This window comes from Agelaius tricolor, unplaced genomic scaffold (assembly GCF_023055355.1).
Source record: "Agelaius tricolor isolate 1412-34295 unplaced genomic scaffold, bAgeTri1.0.p SCAF_15, whole genome shotgun sequence".
NCBI lineage: Eukaryota > Metazoa > Chordata > Aves > Passeriformes > Icteridae > Agelaius > Agelaius tricolor.
The window spans coordinates 13,542,712-13,566,674 of NW_027269275.1; the positions used below are offsets into that span (position 1 = coordinate 13,542,712).

At 48.0% G+C, this 23,963-nt stretch overlaps 1 protein-coding gene across 2 annotated transcripts in view; it reads left to right on the top strand.

Moving 5' to 3' along the window:
- GNAO1 (G protein subunit alpha o1) overlaps positions 1 to 23,963 on the top strand; it is a 141,293-nt gene that overhangs the window by 85,014 nt on the left and 32,316 nt on the right. For both annotated transcript variants that reach the window (XM_071440485.1, XM_071440484.1), the window contains exon 4: positions 8,703 to 8,863. In XM_071440485.1, the coding sequence (XP_071296586.1) occupies positions 8,703 to 8,863 (161 nt within the window). The remainder of the gene's footprint in view (positions 1 to 8,702; positions 8,864 to 23,963) is intronic.

A 23,963-nucleotide genomic window follows, 5' to 3' on the forward strand; every position in this document is an offset into this window, starting at 1 on the left:
ATCATGTTGCCTGAAGTCCCAACCAACCTGCCTTGAGCACTTTCAGGGAGAGAGCATCCACAGATTCTCCGGGCAATCTGTGCCAGTGCCTCATCACCCTCACAGGGAAGAATTTCTTCTAATTTCTAATCTAAACCCGCCATGTGTCCATGTGAAGTCTTTCCCCCTTGTCTGGGGTCACCCTGCATCTCCATCACTGGTTCTGTTGCAGCCAGAGACCAAAAAGCAAGAAGTTACCACACCAGCTTGGGTATTTGCTTTGGGAACTGCTGCAAACCCCTTCATTGCCAGGAAAACTCAGCAGTGAGCATCTTGTAGGACATTTGGTGAAAGAGCACAGGACAAAAAACCAGAAAATTTGAGGTGGTGACAACTGAAATTAGAACAGAAAATAAACTGAGAATGAAGGACTCCTGATGAGAAAGTTCTTATTCTACTTATTAATAGAACTGGACAGAAATGCTTGATGGAATGGCTAAAAACAGTCTGAAATAAACCAAAATAATTTGTAAAATCTGGTCAAAATCTACAAATCCAGTTAAAATATATGACTCCAGTCAAATTCTACATGTAGTCATGGACAAGAGGAAATTATGTGAGAATTTTTCAAGAGGATTTTGCATTCCTGAAAGGACAAAGTAATTTGTTTTAATTTTCCCAACTTTCATTCAAACCCAAAATTTTTGTTTGAAATTTGATGTACTTCTAAAAAATAATACTGAGCACCTAAATAGCTCAAAATATTTTGATAGGACTTAAGGCAAATGCTTTGGCTGGATGTGAAATTAAATTTTTCAGAGGATTTTGGGTTCACAGGAGAATCCACGTTTCATCCAAGCTGATTTTTAAGACCACCTAATTTTTCAGTTCTACTGCCAAGTGGAAGAACTGGTATTCTTTGGCTGCTGTGATGACTAGTGCCACATCAGCAGTGCAAGAAATAATTTTGAGACCCCCCCACATCAGGCACAAAGCTTGAGTATGCACAGCAAACCCACTGACTGCGCTGTCAGTGGAGGGCAGTACAAAATCCCTACCCAGATAAGCCAGTTATGGGTTACAGAAGGAATTATGGGTTATGAGAAGAAAAGAGGCAACAGGGAGATGGAATTTATTAACAGGGTTGGGGTGAAGGGAGGGATTTTCCCTCTCCCTGTTTTCCTTTAGGTATGTATCTTCAACAGAGATCACCAAGTAAAAAAGGACCGTAAAATGAAACAGGGCTCTCTCTGGTTGAAACACCATCTCTTTCTTCAGGGACAGATGAATGTAACCCACAGGCTTAGTCCCTCATCACAGAGGCACTGGTAAATCTGTGAGATTAATTGTAGAGTGGAGATTAGCACCCACCGTTCTGCATCAAGCTCTGAGCATTAAACTAATTACGAGATTCCAGCACTGCACAACTTCCCAGCAGGAAGGCACTGCCCTATAAACCATCATATACAAGTGGCATTTAGCCAGAGATGTTAAAAAAATCTTTCTCCCAGGAATGCACCCACCACAGGAGCTGGTTCCCCTTTCTGCTCCAAAGACAAAGCCTGTTTTCCCCCTTTGTGGTGGGAAAGCTTGGGATGAAACTATGTCCCCTCTGCCCTGCTGCTTTTAACACAGTCACCCAGAGGAATCTTGGTGTGGAAAATCTTAAGAACGTTTCAGGAGTGGAAGATGTACAGGCTAAACCCATCAGTAACTCCCAAACCCAGAGTGGGTTCCCAGAGAATCACCACCACTCCCACTCTGTTCAGCCTCAGCCGTCCGCGTTGCAATGAATGGAAAATATCCATTTATTTTACAAATGCCAGGAGCCAGTGCAGCTCCCCCACCTGTGCTCCCACTGTGGCATCTCAGGCATTTCCCTGCCGTTTACTGCAGCACAAATACTCCAGTGCTGTTACATTTTATGGACTTCTACCCAGCAGAGGATATTAGGGAGAGGAGAAGGGCAGTAAGCTGCAAGGATTTTGCTCTCTCATCTTTCCATGTTTCCAGCCTGCTCCTCAGCACTGCGGCAGAGCTGTTCCCTGCAGAGCATGAAGCCATGCGGCTAATGTCCCCCATCTGTGACTCTCTGCCTCATCCCCTCCCTGGTGGGCAGTGCTGTCTGTGCCTGCATGGCCTGAAAGTCCTCAGTGAGGATGACATTTGGGCTTTCAGGTCCTGTACCCAGACCCTTTGCTCAGTGCTTGTAGGGCAGAGGGCCCATTAAAGCATCCTGTTCTTGAAGCAATGCTGGGGGAGCCTGCAGTGGCTCTTGGACTCTTGGGGATGCCCTCTTCTTGAAATAGAGAGGACTGGGATGGACAGAGTGCTGTCTTCTTTCCTGCCTTTGCAGCTAGTGGGTCAGGACCTATTTTGAGACCATTTAACACATGCTTTCTGGCTTCCCCATTCTTGCCTGGAAAAATCAGGTCAGCTACCCACCGCGTTTGTCTCGCCCAGCTCTGGAGCTACTCTGAGCTCCTCAAGCAGAGGGGAGGACCCTGCATTTCCTAGAAAAAAGGAAATTCAGGAAATAACTTGTCCTTGCAGGTTGAGTTCTGTATTGTTGGGTTGTGGGTTTTTCCCCCAACAGTGAATGCACCACTATTTTCTACAGGATGTGGAGCTATAGGAATTCTTACTATGGTGGTGGGCAGCTGGCAGCCCAAGAGCTGAGTCTAGTCCATGCATTATCCAGTCCCTGCATTGCCAGATACTCACCAGTCCAAGCAAACCAGGAATATTATTTTATATGTGTTGAAGGGGAAGAAGGGGAAAAGAGGGTAATACCCACATAAGGGCTGGCAAATTTTATTTGATCAACTGCAGTATCATCCAGAATGGGAATGAAGGTAGTACTGAACACAGAGCAGTTGGCCTGCTGTAAGAATCATCATGATTTCCAGTATCAGTCCTGCTCAATGTCTGCCCAAACAGGAAGCAGCAGACAGAAAAAAACAGCTATAACAAGGTTTCAGGCTAGAGATCCTAGACCATTTCCCAGACACACAGACCTGTTTGGCCAAGACAGTCAGAGGTGATGGTGCCATCTTGGCTCCAGAAGGATGCGAGAACCAGGGCTGTGCTAACTGCCAGCCGGACAGCACAAGCTCACGAGAAGATCTGGATGTCACCGTGGCTGCCTGGTTGTGTTTTCTGTACACAAGTCTGTCTGCTCCCAGACAGACAGCAGCCCTTCAGCACTGTATCCAAGTCAGCCAACCTTTTTGTGAGAGGTTTGCACGAGGGTGGATGGCTACTGTGACTCTGTGGAAAGCCAGCCATTTCTAACTTAATGTTTTAGGCTTAGCTTTGTTGTGTGATGCAGACTGCTAGAGAGCACTATGCTGAGCTTTTGGGTAAACACCATTTCCCAGACCACTGGGGTCTCTGTCCAGAGTTTTGCATTTCCACCTCCAGCTAACGACAGTGAAGAGGGGAAGTTTGGGTGGAAGTTACCACCTCAAGGTAATCTCCAAAGGGATAGATATTAATAAGCCACTGGATAGATTTTTACCTGCTCAGTGCCTTCCAGGATCTCTCAGCAAGCCAAATGCCAAGCCAAGGTGGGAGGCCTCAATTAAATGTTCTGAGGGTAGATGGAAGGGTGCAGGAGGAAAGCTGCCTCTCCCACGATGCACAGCAGCTGCTTAATGCCAGACAGACTTCCACAGATTGAGAGGTCAGCTCTGAAACACAGATGTGTGAGAAAGAGAGGGAGAGTGAGGGGGAGAGTCATACATGTAGCTATTTATTCAGTGTCTACAAAAACTTCTATGGACTTGGAGCTGGGCCCTGGAAATCTCTGGAAAAGACATATTTACCAGCCATGCTTTGTTTCCAGGATTTAATCAGGCTGAAAATCACAGGCTTTTGCTGCAATGCAACCACTCTGTGGCTGGAAGTGGGGTCCATATTTCTGAGACAGTCTGTAAGGAGAAGGGAGAGGTTTTCAGTTTATGAGACACTTTCTGCCGTGAAGTTACAGGACATCATTTTTCACTGGAGCAGCAGAGGCACACACTGCTGTGACCTGAGATCAGGATCTGGTCCCCCACAAGGGTTCCCTTCCAGGGATGTCCTTTTTGGATGCTAGATGGTGTCTAGACATCAGTTTGATTATCCCCAGGTTCATGACTCATGATGGCCACCATTATTCCCACGAGATTGCTTGCTGATGACTGGCACTGTGCTGATTTGCCTTGTACCACCAGCCAAACTGAAGTGCTTATAGTGCTCATCTTTTCCCCCACTGCATGGATTTTCTGAAATGTCTGAGAAGCAGCTCCTGGTATAACCACCCACCAGATGAAATTGCCCCAGGGTTAACCTTTGAGACAGGCTAAGTGACAAGTATCATTAATCAGAGCAAATAATAGCAAAAAAAAAAAAAAATTATATTTACTGGGATTTAGTTCACCAAAAGGAAAGGACAGTACAGTGTGGCACACCAGCTCCTATCTTTGTTGGCTATAACACAGCACAGCTCTAAGGTTTAGCAGATTTGTACCACACAGCTTCACACAAGGTTTTGCCTCTCCCCCTTAAAATTCCCCTTCCAGAAAACTATTCCTTTTGGAAAAAAAATTAAAATAAAAAGTCTCCTAGTCAGTGTCTAGGCAACTTCAAAGGATCAGAGCTAGGATTTGCCCTGGGATAGTCAGAGATGGGTACCTGGGTCCTACTCCAGTCTGACTCTAGAACAGCCAGGGCAGCAGCAGCTTTGCTGGTACCTTTGTAGTGCAGCTCTGCTGGTATCTCTGTGAGCACCTGTCATGGGTGGTGGTGAGAAACAAGTAATTAGGGGTGGTCTATATCAGGGTGATGGGAAATAACCTGCTTGCAGAGACAAACACAACTGCCAGTAGTGTCAGACTGCAGGGAGGGGCCCCTCTCCCTTCCAGCCAGGTAACACATTAATTGGGCTGTGTGCCTGTTGCAAGTGAAGTCACAAGTTGGTATGCTGAGCACAGGCTGTGAGCTTGGTGACAGTGACAGATGGGAGACAATTAAATAACTGCAGTTATATCCAGGTTAGGGAGAGAGCAGATCCCCTTTTGAACTGGATTTGTGGTGCACAGGTATGCCCACAACCTGGGGTTAGCAATGACACATGCCAACTGCCCACTGTGTTTACAAGCTTCTTGTTCACACCTGCCTGTGGATTTCAGACCCTGCCCTGGCCTTACAGAACCCTCTCCATTCCCCAACCAGAATGGAGGTCTGTTCTTTAGTAAAGCCTGTTTTGTCTCTTGGCTTGATGTCTCAAGGCTGGATGTCTAATTTCACCTTAGCACAGTCTCTAAGCTCAGCTGTCTCCCCGAGCCATGCCCAGCCAGCTTTAATTCTCCTGGAGGTAGATAGAATCAGCATTCAGGAATGACACAAAGTGTCAAACCCCACTCACCATAATGAGCTGCCCAAGGCATTCAGCTCAGGTGTTAGGGTTTCACCTGCCATGGGAAGTGCAAGGCACTGGAGAGTGGCAGCAGGAGGTGTCAGAATGCTGCAGAGACAGGCTGGGATGCTCGTACCGGGTAGGAACCAGCACAAAGGAGACCAGCCTGACCTCTTACCCTCCTCCCAGATGTTTTGCTCCAAGACAGAAGACAGAGCAGCTGGGAATGGCAGAGGCTGCAGTGGTGGAATGAGCCCTGCACCATTTTGTAGCTCCTTCCAGCAATGCCAGGGACCAAGCACTGCCTATTTTTAGCTGCCGAGGTAGCTGAAATACCACCGAGATGTTCATTAACAGCAGCCCTGTCGGGTGGGAACTGCAAGGCAGGGGAATGGGGGGCTGGTTTGCCTGTTTTGTTTTGCTTTATTTAATTGCTGGCTGCAGTACAGAGGCAGAGCATGGCAGGAGGCTCAGCTCCTCTCACCTCGGGAAAAGCAGGAGCAGCACACCCAGGGGAGGCAGGCAGGGAAAAGTCAATCAGGCAGTATTTAAAAATCTACCTGCTGGGCCCAGGGGGAGTTGGAGATTTTAATGTCATTCCCAGCTTGAGACACAGCCTGGAGAGTGAGAAAAGAAAGGGGTATCTTCTCTTCTTGGATCCTTAATTGCTCGTTAAATCATCTAACAAATGCCTGAACTCCTGGATGGCCCCATGCTCCTTAAGAGAGGGACTTCAGCCTTGGCAGGGGGAAGGGGTATTTTTAAAAGTACTCATTGCACCTGCTTTTTCTGGATCTGTGAAACCAAGAGTTCAGTGGTTCACTCTGTAAAATAAAACTAAGTCTGGAATATTGTTACTACTGTTCAGCAGAAGCAATAAACTTTCCTTTGAGATCTTCCCCTGTTTCAGCCTGCTGACTCTGTCTGCCCTGCAGGCAGGTGTCCATGCTGTGGGAAGAGAGCCTCTCCTGTCCCCAAAAGGGACCTCCAGTAACTGCAGAGGAGCAGGTACCAAAATAATCCCCTGCCCTACGTGCTCAGCCCCACTTCTGGCCCGACAGACTCACAGAAAACCACAGCCAGAAGTGTCTGTGCCTGGTCACTCCCATTCTGCCTTGTCATTGCTGTTCATCTCTGTCTTCTGCTCAAAACCCCCCTGTGCTGGGTCTTACTCACAGGGAGCTGCCACAAGTCTCAGTAGTTGAAAAGGTGATACAGCTATTTCCCAGCACAGAAAATATGATGTCTGTGCCATTGCCTCTGATGTTTTGCAAAAAAGCAGCCTGCAGTTAAATCCACAAAACTCAGAAGAAGCCCAGACCATGCAAGTGACAGCTGGAGAGCTTCAAATGTGCTTTGCCATGCAGACAGATGGACAGATCTGTGACTTATACCTGTAACCCCCTCCAGCAGTCAAGATAACACACAAAGGCATCTTTCTACCTGACTGGAAGCATGGATGCTTTTCCTGCATCACCCATACACCCATACCCATACTGGGGCCAAGGCAGACTGCAGCCATTAGCAGGTTTTAGGTCATTTAGAGTCTGTGAAAAGAGCAGAACTGCTGCTCCAGCAGGGCAGGCAAACCATACAGATGATTTATGAATATTCACTCAGCTCACAAAGCACTCCAGGGCAGAAAACAAGCTTTTGAAATTAACTGAACTCTTCAAGGTTCTTCGTTTGTCTTGGCTTTGAGGTGTGAGTCACCAATATTTTTTCTCCAAAATGAACAGAGTCTGTACAGAGGGCTGGGAGGATTCCTGGGCACTAAAATATGAAGTTAAGTGCCCTGTGAGAAAGATTTTATGTTCATAAAGCCTTCAAAGCATAGAGTCCACCCCATTAAGTTTTATGGGATACAATCCTGAGACATACAGTACTGAGACTTCTTCAGCCCATAAAGGCTGCATGTTCAGGGCACCTGAGGCTCTTTCATTGAGCACTAAAATCTCCAGCAGCTTCAGTCTCCAGTGCTTTTGGTTTGGTGCCCTGCAATTTTTCCACAGTTTCAGTGTTCAACAGAGAGGTTACAGATTCTGATCCTGATCATGCAGACCCTACCAGACACTTGTCATTCCCATCCATACAATAAGGTTATTGTGGTGCTCCTCACTTCTAATTGTCCCCAGCAAAGCATGAGCAGAGCCTGCACTCCCTTCTCAAGATTTGTGTTTCTGGTCTGCACTTGCTGGCTTAGATCAAACACCCTGGAAGGCAGATTTCCACCTGCATTTGGCCAAGAATGGGTTCAGTCTAGCACACAAGAGACAAAAGAGTAAAACAAGAAATCTTCACAAGTTTGCTGCACATACACAAGGAACAAGAGCTCCTCTTTTCCAATTAATTATAGCAATAATAACTGGGTTTGTTTCAGCTAGTAGAAATATGAGATTTTCAAAGAAATGAAAGAAAATCTCTGCAGATTAGTCAACATCCCAAGGGTTTCAGGAGTCTGTGGGTGCTGTGGGAGTTTACTTCTTGCAGAGCAAGCAGAGGGGGTTATGAATTTTGGTGTCCTTCTACACAAACGAGTGAGGCATAAGCCACTGTAGACTATTACAGGAAGGCTGAACTCAGCTATTCCAAGGCTGTCTAGACATTCCCATCCTAAATCTGAGACATCTTCCAGACCCAAGTTGTGTCAGAGCACTATCCTCCAGAAAACGTTGCTGTCCCAGTGAATCTCATTTTTTCTCACCAAAAAAGATTCCATCTGAAAATGGCCAGCTGGCCCTGCCCCCACTGCCATGCTCTGTAGCCGTGGGAGATTCCTCTCCCTCTGAGTCACAGAGCACCACAGCCAGACAAGGTGGTCTGCATTAACATGAATTAGCCCTCCTAGCAGGGGCTCATAGCAAAAAAACAAGAATTTAGGAAAAGCAGTAAAGCAGCATCTGGAAAAAATTGTTTCTGGAGTCTTTTTGCAGTTCTTTCTGATACAAAGCCCCCACTTCAGCAAGTTTCCACTTCCAGTTAAAGCAAGGCGTTGTTGCTAACAATTTTAAATACCCTTGTACATGTATGAATTCCTATCTGTTCCCATGAAATTCCACACGTGCAGTGCAGACTGCTTTGTCTGTTGAATAGAAATATTTGTTGATATGAGGCAGATTGCACAAGCAATCTTTTTCCTTGTGATTTCCTTCCTCCATCCTCCTCTTGCCTTTCAGCTGGATCACACAGTGTGGATGTTAAAGCCCCATCTTGAGAAACACGGCCTCTTTACTCCTGATGGTTTGGTGAAGTGTTTGTGAAATCTCTGGCTCCAAATTCTGCCTGAAGCATCTATGTGAGCTCTTGTTGCTTTCCTCTGCAGGCTGATGCCAAGATGGTCTGCGATGTCGTAAGTCGGATGGAGGACACAGAGCCCTTCTCTCCAGAGCTGCTGTCAGCTATGATGAGGCTCTGGGCAGACTCTGGGATCCAGGAATGCTTCAACCGGTCCCGGGAATATCAGCTCAACGACTCAGCCCAATAGTGAGTATCCCTTCCATGGCCTTGCACGTTAAAAAGCTGCATTTGGATTTGGTAAAGTTTTAACTGAAGTGAATGATCTCATAGCAGTGGAGCTGAACGTGTCTCTGCTTACAGTGTGGATGTGTGTTGTGTCACAGGCCACTGCAAAGCACAAAGGATCAGGCAGGACATTCATGTCCCCTCTTGGCCAGGCTGGGGTCAGGTCTGTGACCCCAAGCCAGGTTCCCAAACAGCTCCCACATGTCTCAAGGTAGGTTCTTGCAAACATGGATCTAGTGAATATAGGCAGATCAACCTGCAGGCACAGCAGATGGCTTCTTTGTCTGACTGAGAACAGAAGGGTGTGATCACCTGCTTTGTACAGCAGTACAGCTCTTGGGTTTGCTTTTCTGTCCTCTGTTTGCTTTTCTTTCCCACTGTACTTTCTGTAGTTGTACAGTGTACTACTGATAGGTCAACTGGATTACAACCAAGCCTAAGGGACACCTTTACTTTTCCAGGGGTATTGAGTTACTCTTGTGATACAGTCAGTGGCTTCTTGACCATTAGGGACCACATCCAGATGTCATTTAGTGGGAATTGTCTGAATCCATGGCTTTGGCTCATACTGTCATGAGGACAGGACATCCACCCATAAATGGGGCTCTGAAGAGTTGTTCAGTGTCTCCCCAGTTTCAGTTCAGACCTACTTGTAATGATAATTGATCCAATACATTTGCTTCCACCTAGGCCAAGAGACCAAAGGCTTTCATCCCATAATTTCAACCATAGGATCTGTTGCAGTCAGGCAAAATGCCCCTGGCCCTGGACTGTCTTGGGCAAGAGTCAGCCAAAAGTGGTAAAGTATAAACATAAGGACCAGGCAGGCAGAGAGAATTCATTTCTCCAGCTGTACCCTTGGACCTTTTGGTAATCAGGGAAACAGAAACTTCCCAATCGTGTCAGGCAATGCTATGTCCATGCTTTTGGCTGTCACAATATCCCACATCAACAAGTTCAGCAGCTGTTTCCTACACTTCTGGAGTTGTTATTGTGTTTGGATTGTGTTTGGATTGTTTGGCATCTCAGCTTGGGGTGTTCCTGGATATCAAACACACAGCCCAGGCACTGCTGTGGCTGCTGGTTTTGTTCTGTGTGGTGGGGCTGGTGCTCCCAGCTGCACCAGCTGCTGCCACCCAAGCTGGCAGGGCAGCTGGGGAGAGCAGCTCTTGAGGTGCTGCAGCAGAAGGCAAGTGATGAAACATCATTTGGCATTGATGGAAAACTGGATGGGAAGCCTGCAGATGTGTGGTGGTGACACAGCATCCCACCCATGATCACACCTCAGAGATGATCCTGGCATTCTGCTGCCTTTTAATCAGTACTAGGTGGATGATGGTTTTAATCTGTATTTCATTGCCTCTAGTAGAAAAATAAGCTTTGTCTTGCCAGCAGCTTTTTCCTTTTTTTCTTCTTTTTTTCACAAAGTAAGGGTATGATGGCATAAACATACCTTTAGAGATATAAATTATCTAAAATGCCAGTCCTAATTGCATTACACCTTTGTGAAAAAGCCTTCAATTGTTTTAGAGCCAATTACCTTGAGGAAAGTATTTTGATTTTCCTTCCATGCAAGATAGCAGTTGAAAATAATAAGCAGAGCCCTCCCAATATGACCAGCTGCTGTGCAATTCATCAGCAAGAGCTCTGAAACCACAATCAGTTTCTAGACATCAACTGAAGAGCCTCTGTGCTGTAGCATTCACAGCAATTGCAATCTAGGGGTTGCAGCCCAGCCAAATGAATTCTGGTGTCTCTGACAAGATCTCCTGCATCCAGATGAGGATGGGTGGCCCTCTGTGCCAGGGCAGTGCTGTGATGCCTCTCTCTTAGCTGCACTGTGAGCTGTGCTGTGGCTGGACACCTTTTCTCTCTGGGCCAGGTTGGATGGGGAAGCTGGAGATAACCAAGTCCTTCTCATTTACAGCCCTGCTGGTGCTCAGGAGCCTCTGGTGGTTCCACCACTGGGAGCAAAGATGTTGTCACATGGCAGGGCACAAAAACACAGCCTTCTGCACCTCTAGGCCTTGGTGCCATCACAGGACATGGTGGTGCAAGTGAGAGCTCAGATGGCACTTATTCACGCCCAGTGGACTCCCAGTGAAAAAAAGCAAATATTTTATTTAACTCTTCAATGCTTTGGGGTTGTTTACTTCTGCATGAGTGGAAGATTTGAGATAGTTTTATATTTTTTTCCCACCCTGGGGAAAGGCTTGTCTTTATTGACAGTGATAATTTAAATCACTAACAACTACAAAATGTCTTTTCATTAGGTGTGAGAAAAATAAATTCCAGACAAGAACTGAATTCTAAGTTCCCCCAAGTCTGAAAAACAGTGACAGGCAGTGAGCTGCACTAGCATTTCATTTCAGGCTTCTCTTGGTGTTAAGCCTTAGGGACTGGCATTTTCCTGGCAGGAGGGAAGTTTCCTGCAGGAGTTGGAGATTGTGCTCCATAGCTGCTCAGCACGTGCCACAAGGCCTGAAGGCACCAGTGGCCTGAAGGCACCAAGTGGCCAGGTCGTGTTGTGGCCAGCACAGGTGAGACCTTCAGGAGTGCTCTGGGCACTTCCCTTCACTCCAGGAACCACCCACCAAATGCCCTGAATGCTCTCAGAGCCTCCCCCTGCTGCTTGGCTATTTCTAAGGAGCCACCACCTGGACCTCTCTGAGTCAGTGCTGCTGTTGTCTTTAATTGTTCTTCCAGTGCTTTACCTTGAGTTTTTTTAAATGGCTGGGACAACAGGCCTTCTGTTGCAGCCCCTGGGAGACCAAGTCACAGGCTAATCAACAGCCTGCAAGGGTCAGCAGCATGGCTCTTACCAGTCTGTCATCAATTTCACTGAAAATAAGTTTAATCTTTTGTGTTAGACTAAACAAGAAGTGAGTGTTAGCTCCCTTCTGGAGCCAGATGGGCCAGAGCCCGTTGCTTTCTAGCCTCTGATACATGCAGACAAATATGGATTTCCTGCAAAGCTTTGTTTCTTTTGGGACCTAAAGTCAGCCAGTCCTTAGCAAGGATTTCATAGTTGCTGCAAAGGAGCAGTAGAAAACAGCACTTTTACAAAGGAGGAAGAGGGAAGGTTCTGTAATGGACCCCCTGTGTCTTGGACTGCAAAAAGCAAAACCATAAGGAAGGCAAGACAAGGGAAGAGAGTAACATGTAGCAATTGGTTTCATCTTTTTTTGTTACTGCATTTTTTTGTAGTTCCCTAAGGCAAATTTACGGGTGGGTTGCGTTCCACATTCCTAATATCTTGATTATGTTTTTATTCCTACTTAGGCTCCTCTTCCTTTCTTGTCTCTATGCCTAGGAGCTAAATCTACCTCTGATCATCAAAGAGTCTGGGCAATGCTGATGTCTTTTTCTTCTCCAGCCAGTTTCTGTCTGTGGAAGCACATCTGTGACCCACATTTTGCTTTCAAAATCAGCAAAACAGAGGTTTCCAGCTGGTTTCCTTAATCTCCTACTTTTGTTCAGATTTTAAAATTGTCTTGTGTTTCCTAGCCTCGAGTTCCTAACTAGGCTGGTCAGTGGAGTGCAGCACATAGGGCAAGTCTGATCTTAAGCAGCCAGGGATGGGGACTGGCTTTGAGCAGCCTCCAAACTTCAGGAGGGAAATGGAGCAGACAGAGCATCCACACGAGCACTAATTTTCCCTGTGCATCTCCAAACAGGAACAGGCCCTGCAAGATGTGTAGGCAGAGACAGTTTGCAAGTACACAGACACAAAAAAGCCAGAACCTATCTCAAGTTCTTCTCCTCCTGCTTCCAAGTACTTTGAAAGATCATTTGATAATGCCAGGGCTGTGAAACTACCGAGAAAATGTAAAATATTTTAGGCCTGCATTCAACCCATCCATCTTCACACATATCAGAGGTGTCAGGGCTAGGAAGTTTGTTGCCTTTGGCTCCCTCCATCAGGAGCCAAGGAAGAGAGAGATGCCTCTGAAGAGGGGTACAGACCTCAGTGCTCAGTGGAGAAAGAGAAATGCAATTGTGTTTGTTGCTCTAGCACAGCTAACCACAGCACTGACATCTCAAGTCTGTGCCAAATACCGGACAACTCTTTGGTTATTTCAACTTCAAGAATTGGTCTGGCAGTGCCTTACAGAAAAACGGCACCAGACTCAGAATAAAATACTGCAGTGCCTTCCTTCTCACCCCATCTTGTGTGGGACTGTTCTCTGATCTATTTTCTTGCAAAAGAATTGTCTTTTCACAACGCTATCACCTTCCCTACTGATTCTTACTGCATCCCACGTGCCAACACACACTTTGCATCAAAAAAGCAGTTAAGAAAGTAGAGCCAGATGTTGTTGTGATGTGGTGAATGGCTTCCAGATTGAGCCCTGACAAGGCGGCATTGGAACAGACTGCCCAGAGAGGCTGTAAAATCTCCATCCTTGGAAGTGCTCAACACTGAGCCACCTGAGCTAATTTTTAAACTGAATTTAACTTTGAAGTTGGTCCTGCTTTGAAAAGGGGGATGGGCCAGATGAACTCCAGAGCCCCAGCCCACACTGGCACTCTTGGGTTTGTTCTTTTTCCCTTCACTCTTTCTCTGATAACACTGGGTTTAAAAGAGAGAAAGGGTCTTGGAGGTTTGCTGCAGTTTCCTGTGTCTAGTCAAGCAGGACCATGCAGCTCTATGATAATGTCCACATCCCACAAGTCCCATGGTCTAAACATTTACCTTGCTGGCTTCACCAGCAAGGCAAACATTTAAACCATGGGACTTGTGGGACTTGGTCATTATGCAGGACTGTCAGGACATGATCCATTTTAATGAGCTGCAATTGTTTCTGGCACGCCCAGACTGAAGAAAGAAAAATTATAGGTCATGGTTTTTCATTAATATTCCCATCAGGTGTGTAGATTCCATTTTCCCATCACAGCTTTTGCATTAGAATATGGTTTTCTGCACACCCATCTTACTCGTGCCTGTCACTTGTGCTCCCTTGCATTTAATTGGAGGCAGTAGCAGCATAAATGGAACAATCCAATTAATTGGGATGACTTGCATTGCACTGTTTATTGAACAATGCACCTTTGTGTCTTGAAGCCCAATAAAGCAGAAAGGAGAAATACATCACAAGTGTAGAGGTAGGTACATTTGTCTGAATTTATGGTTTAATTTACCCCAGTAAGTAAATATGCCCACCGGCGCTGAATAATCAAGTTCCCCTACAACAAGAAAAACAAAACAGTCCATAAAGGCCAGAGCTGGTTGACTGGAATCACCAACCTTGCTCCATTCCCACAAATGAGATGCAAATCTATTTCCAGGGAGGGGCAGCTCTGCAATGTCTGCAGGTGCTGGTGCTGGCTCTAGAGTGGGGCTCTTTCTTGGCAGTGCAGGGTGAGGGAGACATGAGCAATCTGAGCTTCAGCCTGTTATAGTCTTGCAGGGCTTGGGCTTGGGAGAGGTCTTAGGTTTCCTTATTATCCTCATAAATTAAGGAATTGCTGTTATTATATGGCTTCACCTAGGGCTGACTGTGAGGTGGGAGAAGAGCACAATAGGAAAGACATTGTTCCATTGTTTTTTAAATCAGCTGGATGTTTTCCAGCATCTCCCCCTAAGTCTTCATCCATCTGGAACACCCAATTTCGCTAAAATTGGATACAAACTCTCCAGGGGCTGCCTCTGTTGGCCCAAAGCAGAGTGGAGACCACATCAGATTATCTTGACAGTATGTGTTAAGTCACCTTTCTATCCCCCCAAACACTGACAGGAAAGCAGGAGGATTGAGCTTCTTTGGCAGAAAACTCCCAGGCAGAGAGGTCTGCAGGACTCTGCATAACACAGCCCCATCCTAAGATACTGGATCTCTTAATAGTGCCCATCCCACTTGGCCCCTCTCAGACCCCAGGGCAGAGGCAGAGCTCCCCAGACCCTCCCTCTTTTGGGGAACAGCTCTGAAGAGACACAGGAGGTACAGAGTGCCCTGCAAGGAAGAGCAGAGAAGCTCCATAGCTGATTCATTCCTTGAGCACAAAGGCATAGCAGTACCTGCCACCTCCCTGCCATTTTTCATTCTGTGTTCCATGCGTTGTCTTTGGCCTCGGATTAGTAAAATCTTGACACCCTGAGTAAGTAAATTGGTATTTAATGAGACACAATTAAATGGGCTCATCAGATCAGGGCTGTCCCCATTTTGGCAAAGCTCACACCAAAAGGGTAGGAGCTGAGGTAGTTCACACTGCCTGGAGGAGGAGACACTGCAAGAGCTTGGAAATCATCTCTTCTCTTTTCACATTTTGCTTAGTGGTGAGGAGCAGCCAGCACCATCTATAAACACAGCACAGGGCATCCCCCCAAGGAAACCTGCTGAACCACAGTCCTGAACCCCAGATAATCTGTTCTCATCTCCAACTGACAGACCCAACAGGAATTTCTTCCTGCCTTGTGAAGGGCTGTGGGTGACAGATTTGGCGCAGAAAGATTTGACTTTTTTTGGCTGAGTATTTGTGTATTTTTAGGCTGAAATGTCCTTATGAAACCAGCTGGAGCTGGCAGGCTGCCACCAAGGGTTGAGGTTGGGTTTTTTTTTGTTCCGTTCAGTTTGTTTTTTCACTGCTGCCCCTATTGCTGGCTGCATCCTCCCTCTCCCACCCTTCCTCAGGCAGCACTCACAGTGAGCCCCTCACTGTGTCTCCCACCTTTCACCCCAAGCTCCTCATCACACCAGGGCGTAGCAGTGCTGGGATGCAGCTTCACAGCCAGGCAGTCCAGACTCTCCTGGGAGCTCACAGCTCCTGCTCCTCCTCCCCTGCAAAGCCAAGGAATCCAAGCTTCCCTCTCCCTTTCTGCACCCTCATGTTTGATGTACAGTGCACCTCCAGCTCCACCATCACACCCTGCCCTGCAAGACAAACAGCATCACCCACACAGGCTGAGGGCAGGAGATGGTGAGGGGTGCCCCAGAGAGGCTCTCAGGGTAACCATTGCTCCTAGAAGCTCCTTAGGGAATTGGATATCTCTAGTGAGGCATTTATCCCCCCTCGTGTGTGATTCCTGCTTTCTGCCAGCCAGTCAGCACCCAGCTCTGTGCACCAGGGCTCTGAGCCCTGTCCCCCAGCATCGTCTGTGACCACGTGGGGACATGGGCTGCTCTCAGCCTCCTGACTCTGCAGTGTGTCTGCAGGACAATCTGTCAGGAGCCCACCACGGCTCCTCACACGGCTGGCATCAGGGCTGGCACCATCTGTGAGGCTGGGAGGTGAGCCTGGCCCTGGCATGTGCTTTCCCCATGTATTTGCTACCCATTTGAAATCCTTAAACGGCAAAGAATGGCAGGAATGCAGGGGTTTCTTTGGAGGCAGGCTCCAGGATGGAGCAAGCTGTCTTCCACACAGCTCTGCAGGCACCATGGTGAGATGCTGCACAGCTGCCTGTGCCCCCCCTCCCCGAGTCCTATCCCAGAAATCATCCCAGTTTGTAAGGAAAAGTTGAAAAAGGACTTTGCTGCAGTCCAGGGTAGCAGTACATTGGGATCTCTGGGGCAGAACTGCCTGCACCAGCCATGGGGTGAACAGCCCAGGAGGAGCCACTCCAGCCTAAGATAGGCCCTGCTAAGCAGGACAGATCAGCTCTGTGTGCTCAGGATCCAGTTATCTTCCTTTCCTCGCCTTCACAGTTTTTGATTCCTCCATGGATCATCCCATTCTCCATCCTGTGCCCTGCTCAGGGCTCTGACACCACTGTGCCAGAGTGGTGCCATTCATCAGCCCCAGGGTGCAGGAGAGCTCCAAAGGCTTTTGAGTGACTGCCAGGGGTGTGCAGCTGCTGCCACTCATCCCCCCAGCCCCTCCTGGGGACCAGACAGTGCACATACACATTCACCCTTCCCACTAGAAGAATGCAGCATCCCCATCCTCAGGTTAGGAGTTTTATCCAAAATCCAACTTTAAGGTTAGGAGTTAAATCCAAAACCAATCACAAGCCTAGCTAAAACTCCCTGTTTTTCAGAATATATTAAGAGAACCATTGGAAAATTGCTTTTATCTGCTGCTTCCTAAACCCTCTGGCTTGTACTTTAAAGCCTTTTGTCTGTGAACAGGAGAGCTGGAAAACCCTTTTTTATTTCCTTAAGCAAATAGCCCATCTAATATCCAGCCTTGAGGGGCTTGAGAGAACAAAAATGAAGGGAAAAAACCCAAGGATGTAGCAAACATTGTGACAAGCTGTAAAATCAGCAGATCACAGGACTCAGCAATGATGGGTTTGAAACAGCAGATCTGTGCCCATGACGGGAGGGTGGCACAGCCTCTGTTGGGAAGGCAGAGCTCCCCAGCCCCCGTGGTGCTGTCGGCCAGCAGGCTGCAGCTCCTCCTCACGCTCCCGTGGGGACAATGACACGGGGCTGTTGATGGGGACAGTGACACAGGGCTGTTGGTGGGGACAATGACACGGGGCTGTTGGTGGGGACAATGACACGGGGCTGTTGGTGGGGACAATGACATGGGGCTGTTGATGGGGACAGTGACACAGGGCTGTTGGTGGGGACAATGACACGGGGCTGTTGGTGGGGACAATGACACGGGGCTGTTGATGGGGACAATGACACACGGCTGTTGATGAGCTGCTGGCCGAGAGCGGCGCAGCGAGGCAAGAGCTGCTGGGGCTGGGCAGGCAGAGCGGGGCTGGGGAGCCCAGGGACAGCAGAGTCCCAGCACCTGGACACCACGGTCCTGTGCGCTGGGATTCGCTCCGTGGAGCTGAGGGCACCGATGCTTTCACAGAATAATTGATACAATAGCTCTAATTAGCCCTGGAGCAAACAGCACTTTGTGTCTTGCTTATCCAGGCTGTGTGCATGGCTGGGATGCTGAGTGAGCCCCAGCCATGGAGCTGCAGCTTGGATGGGAAGAGGGGAAATGTGGGGTCCTTTCTCCAGGGCTCAGCAGCATGGGCACACGCTTGGCCATGGCCAGTGCCCTGTGTGTGGTGGGTAAAGGGAGTGTCCTGGGAGAAGCCTGGCACCAGGGGATTTGGGTGCAGGCTGTGCAGGCAGCAGGGGCTGTGCTTTTCTTTGGCATTTCAGTACAGCCCGGAGGACACCGGCTCTCCAGGGCTGGGTCAGTGCCAGGCGTGCCCTTCCTGCCTCCTCCCTCCCTTGGAAACCTGACAAGGGGTGTGTTGGTACCTGCTTTTCCCCAGAACACTCACAGATGAGACTCTTGTTGATTTGGGCAGCAGAACTGGAGGCAGACAAATGTGATGCTGCCACAGCACTGCTCACGTGCCATTCCACCATACAAGCTGGGCATAAGCCCCATCAGCATAGGGGGCCTCATACACTGCAGACAGATTTTTGACCTTTTCCTATATTTTTTTTCTTTTTGCCTGTGCCACACACTAGTTGGGACTAGCTAGTGCTAGGTTTATATCAGTCCATTCATCCACACCTTTTACACTAAAAATAACAGAGACTGTCTATGAACTATTGTTTCATCTTCCCCATGTATGTTCCTTGCCTTCAGACCTACAGACATATGACACAGATCCAAACCCAAAATTTCTGTATTCTCAGTCCACCCAGAAAACCCTGAAACCCCCCAGCCTGCCTCCCCCCCTGCCCAGCTCAGGCTCTCAGGGTGCTCCTGCAGGCACACACTCACTCTGCTTGGTGGGCACAGGCTCTGGGCAGGGTTTCTCAGCTTGTTCATGACAGCAGAAGGAGGCTGGAGAACAGCAGAGTGAACACCCATCCTTGTGCCAAAATCCTCATGCTTACAACCTTCCCCACCTCCAATACATTTACTGCATTTGAATGCTTGAGTGCCTGGAGAAGGAACCTCCTCAAAGGTCCCTGGGCACCCTGAGACTCTCCAGAGACTGAATTTATTGGGGAAAAAAGAGGAGAAATTATTCTGAGCCTAGATTTTAGGCAGCACCTACTCCATGCTGCTGGGAGGGGAAGGAGGAGAACAGGGGAGAGGGAAGCCAGGCACAAACTGCACCATGCAGCTGCAATGAGGAAGTGTCAGCTCTGGTTTTGGTGGTTAGTCCAAGACATTTGCTGGAGATTTACAATGCATTTTGTGTCCTGGTAACCCCCTCCTTGCTGGGCTACACTGTGACCCCAGTGCTGAGCAGCAGGTTTGCTGGGAAGCCAGAACTGAAAAGAAATTTAGTGCTCTAAAACTGCAAGCCTTGCCTATGAAACATCATGTGAGCAGTCTGTGTAGCTCTGAGGCTTTTACACCACTTTTAGTGATATAGATCAGCATTTCCCAGTCCCTCAGTATTGCTGTTGGTAGGTGAGGTTTGGCAATAGCATAAGAACCATTTCCAAATCCTCCTTCAGGAAAACACCAGCCAGTACATCCTACTGAGCATCATTAATGTCACTTTAAACATTTGCAGTTGAACAGATCCATGCTCTTGCAGTGCCCAACATGAGAAATACTGCACCAGTGTGCTGTGCAGTGATGCCAAATATGCTAAGGGCAGGAACAGGAGAAAGAAAGGACAGAGGTGGCTGATGCTAGTTAGCAGATGCTGAGAGCTGGGAATTGATAATGGAATCCAGGCAAAAACCTTTGCTCAAATTAAACTAATGTTAAAGCAGCAACTTCACATGAAGAAATCCCCAGAGGACCTTCTCGTTGAACAAAAATGCATAAACAAAGAAGTGACACAAATGCAGAAGTTACAAACAAATTCAGGAAAAAAGGCTGCACATTTCTGCCCAAGAGCCCAACTACCCATACCCTGCCCAAGAGCCCAACTACCCATACCCTGCCCAGGGACCACAGCTGGGGATGGAGGATCTTTTCCCCCACACATGGCAAAGAGCTGAATCTCCTGATCCACGGTCTCAATCCAGTCCCACCTGCACTCAGGGCTGGCAGTGCAAGGTGTAGATTAGCACCCTCTCTCAAGTCCCAGTCCCCAGCTGGGACTCCCTGGTGTGTCAGGGCCTCCCGTGGTGACAGTGGGGAGCAAACAGCTTTGCTGCACGGAAGGCGAGACCTCCTATAGGAATGGATAACTCACATCCACAGGGAAAGCCTGAAGAAAAAATGGGACAGAATCCAGTTTCTTGCTTTACACATGCTCCTCCCCTGTGTTCTCAAAACTGCAGTGCCACATTACGCTCCTCTGTGGCTTTGGCTGCAGTCCCCCAGGTGCTCCCTTTGTTCCACAGTGTGACACATCACGCTGGCTCCCTGCCTGTGCACACCAGGCCTGGGCACAGGGGCATGCCTGCTCCATGGTCCTCTGCAATGCTGCTGCTTCTTTTTCCTTACTTATGCCTAAAATCCCATCAGTCCAGTCCTCAGCCCTAGGGACAAGTGGGTCATGCAGTGAGCATGTGAAGAAGACCCCACAAGGAAAATATTTATGGGGAGGCAAGGGACAAGCAGCAGTGCAGATATGACCCAGATCCATCCTGCAGCCTTACCTTGTATGGAACCTAAGGAGGCATTCCTGGGATTCAGGAGGTTATTTCTATTTTCACTTTGCAGTGGGAGCCAGAAAACCTCTGTATTTTGAGAAGCTTCAAACATTGATTGGATACGGCTGATCCTTCCATCAGCTGGTGCAGTGCCACCAGATGAATAAATCTTGCATGCATCTGTAATTACTGCTTAGCTTGTGTTTAAGTGCTGTGTCATTGATCTGCAGAACTCTTCAAAATCCATAAGGGAATGCATGAAATTATATTGGATGGAGCAGAAAGGTACATGACAACATCCATTTTCAGCCTTGTTTGTTCACCAAAGAAAAAAAAAAGAAGAAAGCATTTATTTATCTCCATTCAAATTCTTGGGTTAACTTGTGATTTAATCATCAATTGTAACACTGTTTTATCAGCTGCTCTTTATGTAGGGAATATATTTCTTTCTTGTAGTGGGCCTTAATAAAATACATTCAGTTTCTACCAGCCTTGCAGTACCTGCCCCTAAGTGAGCAAAATCTCTATTAAAAGCATGGAAGAGTATTGCTTGAGGTTTATAACCCTCAATATGGAAAGTTCTGGTGGTCAAAGCTTCTGACTGCATATTAGGGAACCCAAAGGGATTTCCAAGTGCCACCACAGACTTCCCATTGTGTCCTCAGGGAAATCATCTATCCCCTTGATACTTCCATTCCTGCTATAGCAAGTGTGATTAATAGTATTTCCCTGCCCCAGTGGGAGGCTGGGGGGACACATCAATCCTGCTCAGCAAGAGCTGAGGTGCTGCAGCAGCTGGGAGCAGGGGCAATGCTTTGCTCACCAGCCCTCTGCTCGAGGTGCTCTCCTCCCCTCCTGCAGCCAAGAGGAAGCACGCCAAAGGCATTTATTGGGAATAAAGCCCACCACGTCTGGAAGAACTGATGTTTTCCAGACCTAAAGTTTCTCTGGCCCAGCTCCATCCTCCCACTGGAAGTGAAGTGCTCCTGGGTCAATTCAAACTTCTCCCAGAAATAGGGAGGAACTCCTGCTCTGCCCACCTGGCTTACTGCAGCACCTTGGCCCAGGCTTGCTCCCAAGGGATGTGGTCACTGACAGGTCCGTGGGCAGGCAGCAGAGGCTGCTTCTGGCAGGGACATGTCCCCAGGGCACAGAGGAAAGTCTGCACAAGCTCAAGTGCAGACAGCTTTTCCCAGTCCTGTGGAGGGACATGCCTCTGAGGTGGTGTGCTCAGCTCATCTCCCACAAAGCCACAGCAGCTTTGTGGCTGTGCTGTTCCATACAGAGTATTCCAAATCAGTTTTGTCATGCAAACGTCCCTGATGCATCTTGAGCTGAGCACAGGGATCAGCCCACTCCTGCAGAGGCCTGGGAGAACCCAAACCACTGTCTGGGGGACTGCAGGAGCCTAACCCCAGGAGTGGGTGTGTGGTGACAGAAGACTGTGCTGATAGATCTCTGAGGTTGCTCATGCCAGTAGAAGAGGGAGAAAGGAAAGATGGGGGTCCAGCAGGTGACAGCCATTCCTGGTGAGATCAATGGAGCTGTTTTGATATTCTATAAACAATCTCTGACAACAATTCACCGGAACATTTTCTAAAGGGATGAGAAACTCCATGAATTTTTCCTTATGTGTCTCTGCTTCTGGATCCAGCCTGGATTGAAACCAAACTGCTGCAATACCACAAGCAAAGCTGCTCTCGAAGGAGCCTCAGCCTGGCAGCTGCTGAGAAGGACCAGAAAGTCCATTTGCGTAGCACAGATTTTACACGCCTGAGAGATCTGCCCATGTCTGGGATAACTGAGATATTTTTAGAGTGCAGCCAAGGGTAAAATTTCCAGGTTTTGCTTTTGCTACCTATGAGTCACATCTGCCCATGGCAGAGCACTGGCTAATTTTGGTACCCATGGTTTTTGGCAGGGATGCTTAAATGACATTTGAAAGCAGAAATCCCCATAGCTTGCTAATAGACCAGGAAAATGGACAGATGAGAAGATCCAGAGATATGATTCCCACTCCATCACCAGCAATGCATCTTCCTCAGCAGGGTGAGTGGATAAATGGGGCCCCTGATTGAAGTCAGCTCCCGACAGACCTACCCCACTCCTCATAATTGCACCATCATCCAGCCATGGGCATCCTCCAGCTACCTGATATGAGAACACAGATCTCATTAAGTGATGCTTTCCTTTGCAGCATTAGATCTAAACCCCTCACTGGTGCTATCCCTGCTGCAGACAGACACCAAGAACTACAAAACACTGCAGCTATATCTAATTATTTTCTTCCAGCTTAGAAATGGAGATGTTAATGCTGCTTCACCAACAAGTGTGTAAATAGATGTCCCAGGCCTTTGTGCACACCCCAGTGAATATCTCTGGCCAGCGGCTGATCAAAAGGTTAAACTCTGTGGGACTGGTTTCATTTGTGGTCCCAGCTGTCTGCTTTCCAGGGCTGGAGTAATTTGGAGTAATTAGCTCATTTGGCCTTGGGGCCAAATTGAATATCTGCTGTGCAATGCAAGGAGCATTGGGGCAAGCAATCCTTCATGCCTGTGCTGGTGTGCTCACTGGGGGCTGTGCATGCAGCAAACTGGGTTAGTTGATGTCTTTCCCCTGTTTGGGCTCAGCAGATGCTTGTGAATGCACCAGGGGCCCTGCTGCAGCACGGGGCCTGCATTCTCTGAGCAAGACTCCTTCCCTGAACAAGCCCTTCATTATCCCAAACTCCCTGGGGCTTATTTTTAGCCCCTCCTTTTCTTTCCTTTCTTCTTTTTACAGTATAGAAAACCATCAGCTCCACTGTCAGCCAGCTTATAACAGCAGTCCTGGAGCAAAGAAAAAAAGCTTCAAACCCACTGACTCTGTTGCATAAAGGTTTAGGCACAGATCCTGCTCACTCCCAGGGTTCCAAGTCCCACCATTCCTCATCCCTTTTCCAGCTCAGCTACTGTCCTTCAGAGCTGGGTGTCAGAAGGAAGCAGAGCCTTACATAAAGCAGGAGCAAGGCTGGAGCTTTGAGCCTTCCTCTGCTTCAGCCCAAGTTTGATCAGTGCCTGCTGTGCAGAGGACACCCCTGTGCAGGGCCACCAGGAGAGAGGAGCTTGCACAGCCTGAGCCGTGCGTCATCCTGGGCTCACACAGAGCCAGCCCCTGTCAAAATCCTCTGCTTATAAAACAAAGGTGCCTTGTGGCCAGCTAAACAACAGTTTAAATCACAGACTTTATATAAAACAGTGGCACTGCCCAGATGAGGACACTGCTAAAAGGCATCACAGCACTGCTGGTGGGCTGTGGTCACCATATCTGCCCTGTGTAGCAACCCCAGGGGCCTGGTGTTACAGTGCGTGGTTCTCCAAACAGCATCAGATTGAGGCACTGTAAAACAGGTGGTCACTTGTAGAACAAGGCAGCTATGCCTTCCTCCTTCCTCCATCTCAGAAAGGATTTGGGACATGAGGAAAACCCCTTTCTATATGACAAAAGGCTCCAAAGTGCCTCTGTCTTGGTAGCAGAGAAAAGATGCTGCACAGTGGATGTTGTGGAGGTCTCAGAGATGTCTACAGAGAAAGTGGGAGATAGAGAGGAGAGAGAGGACAGCTGTTCCCATTCAAAAATTAACAAAGTTAAACTCTGACACGGCAGTTTAA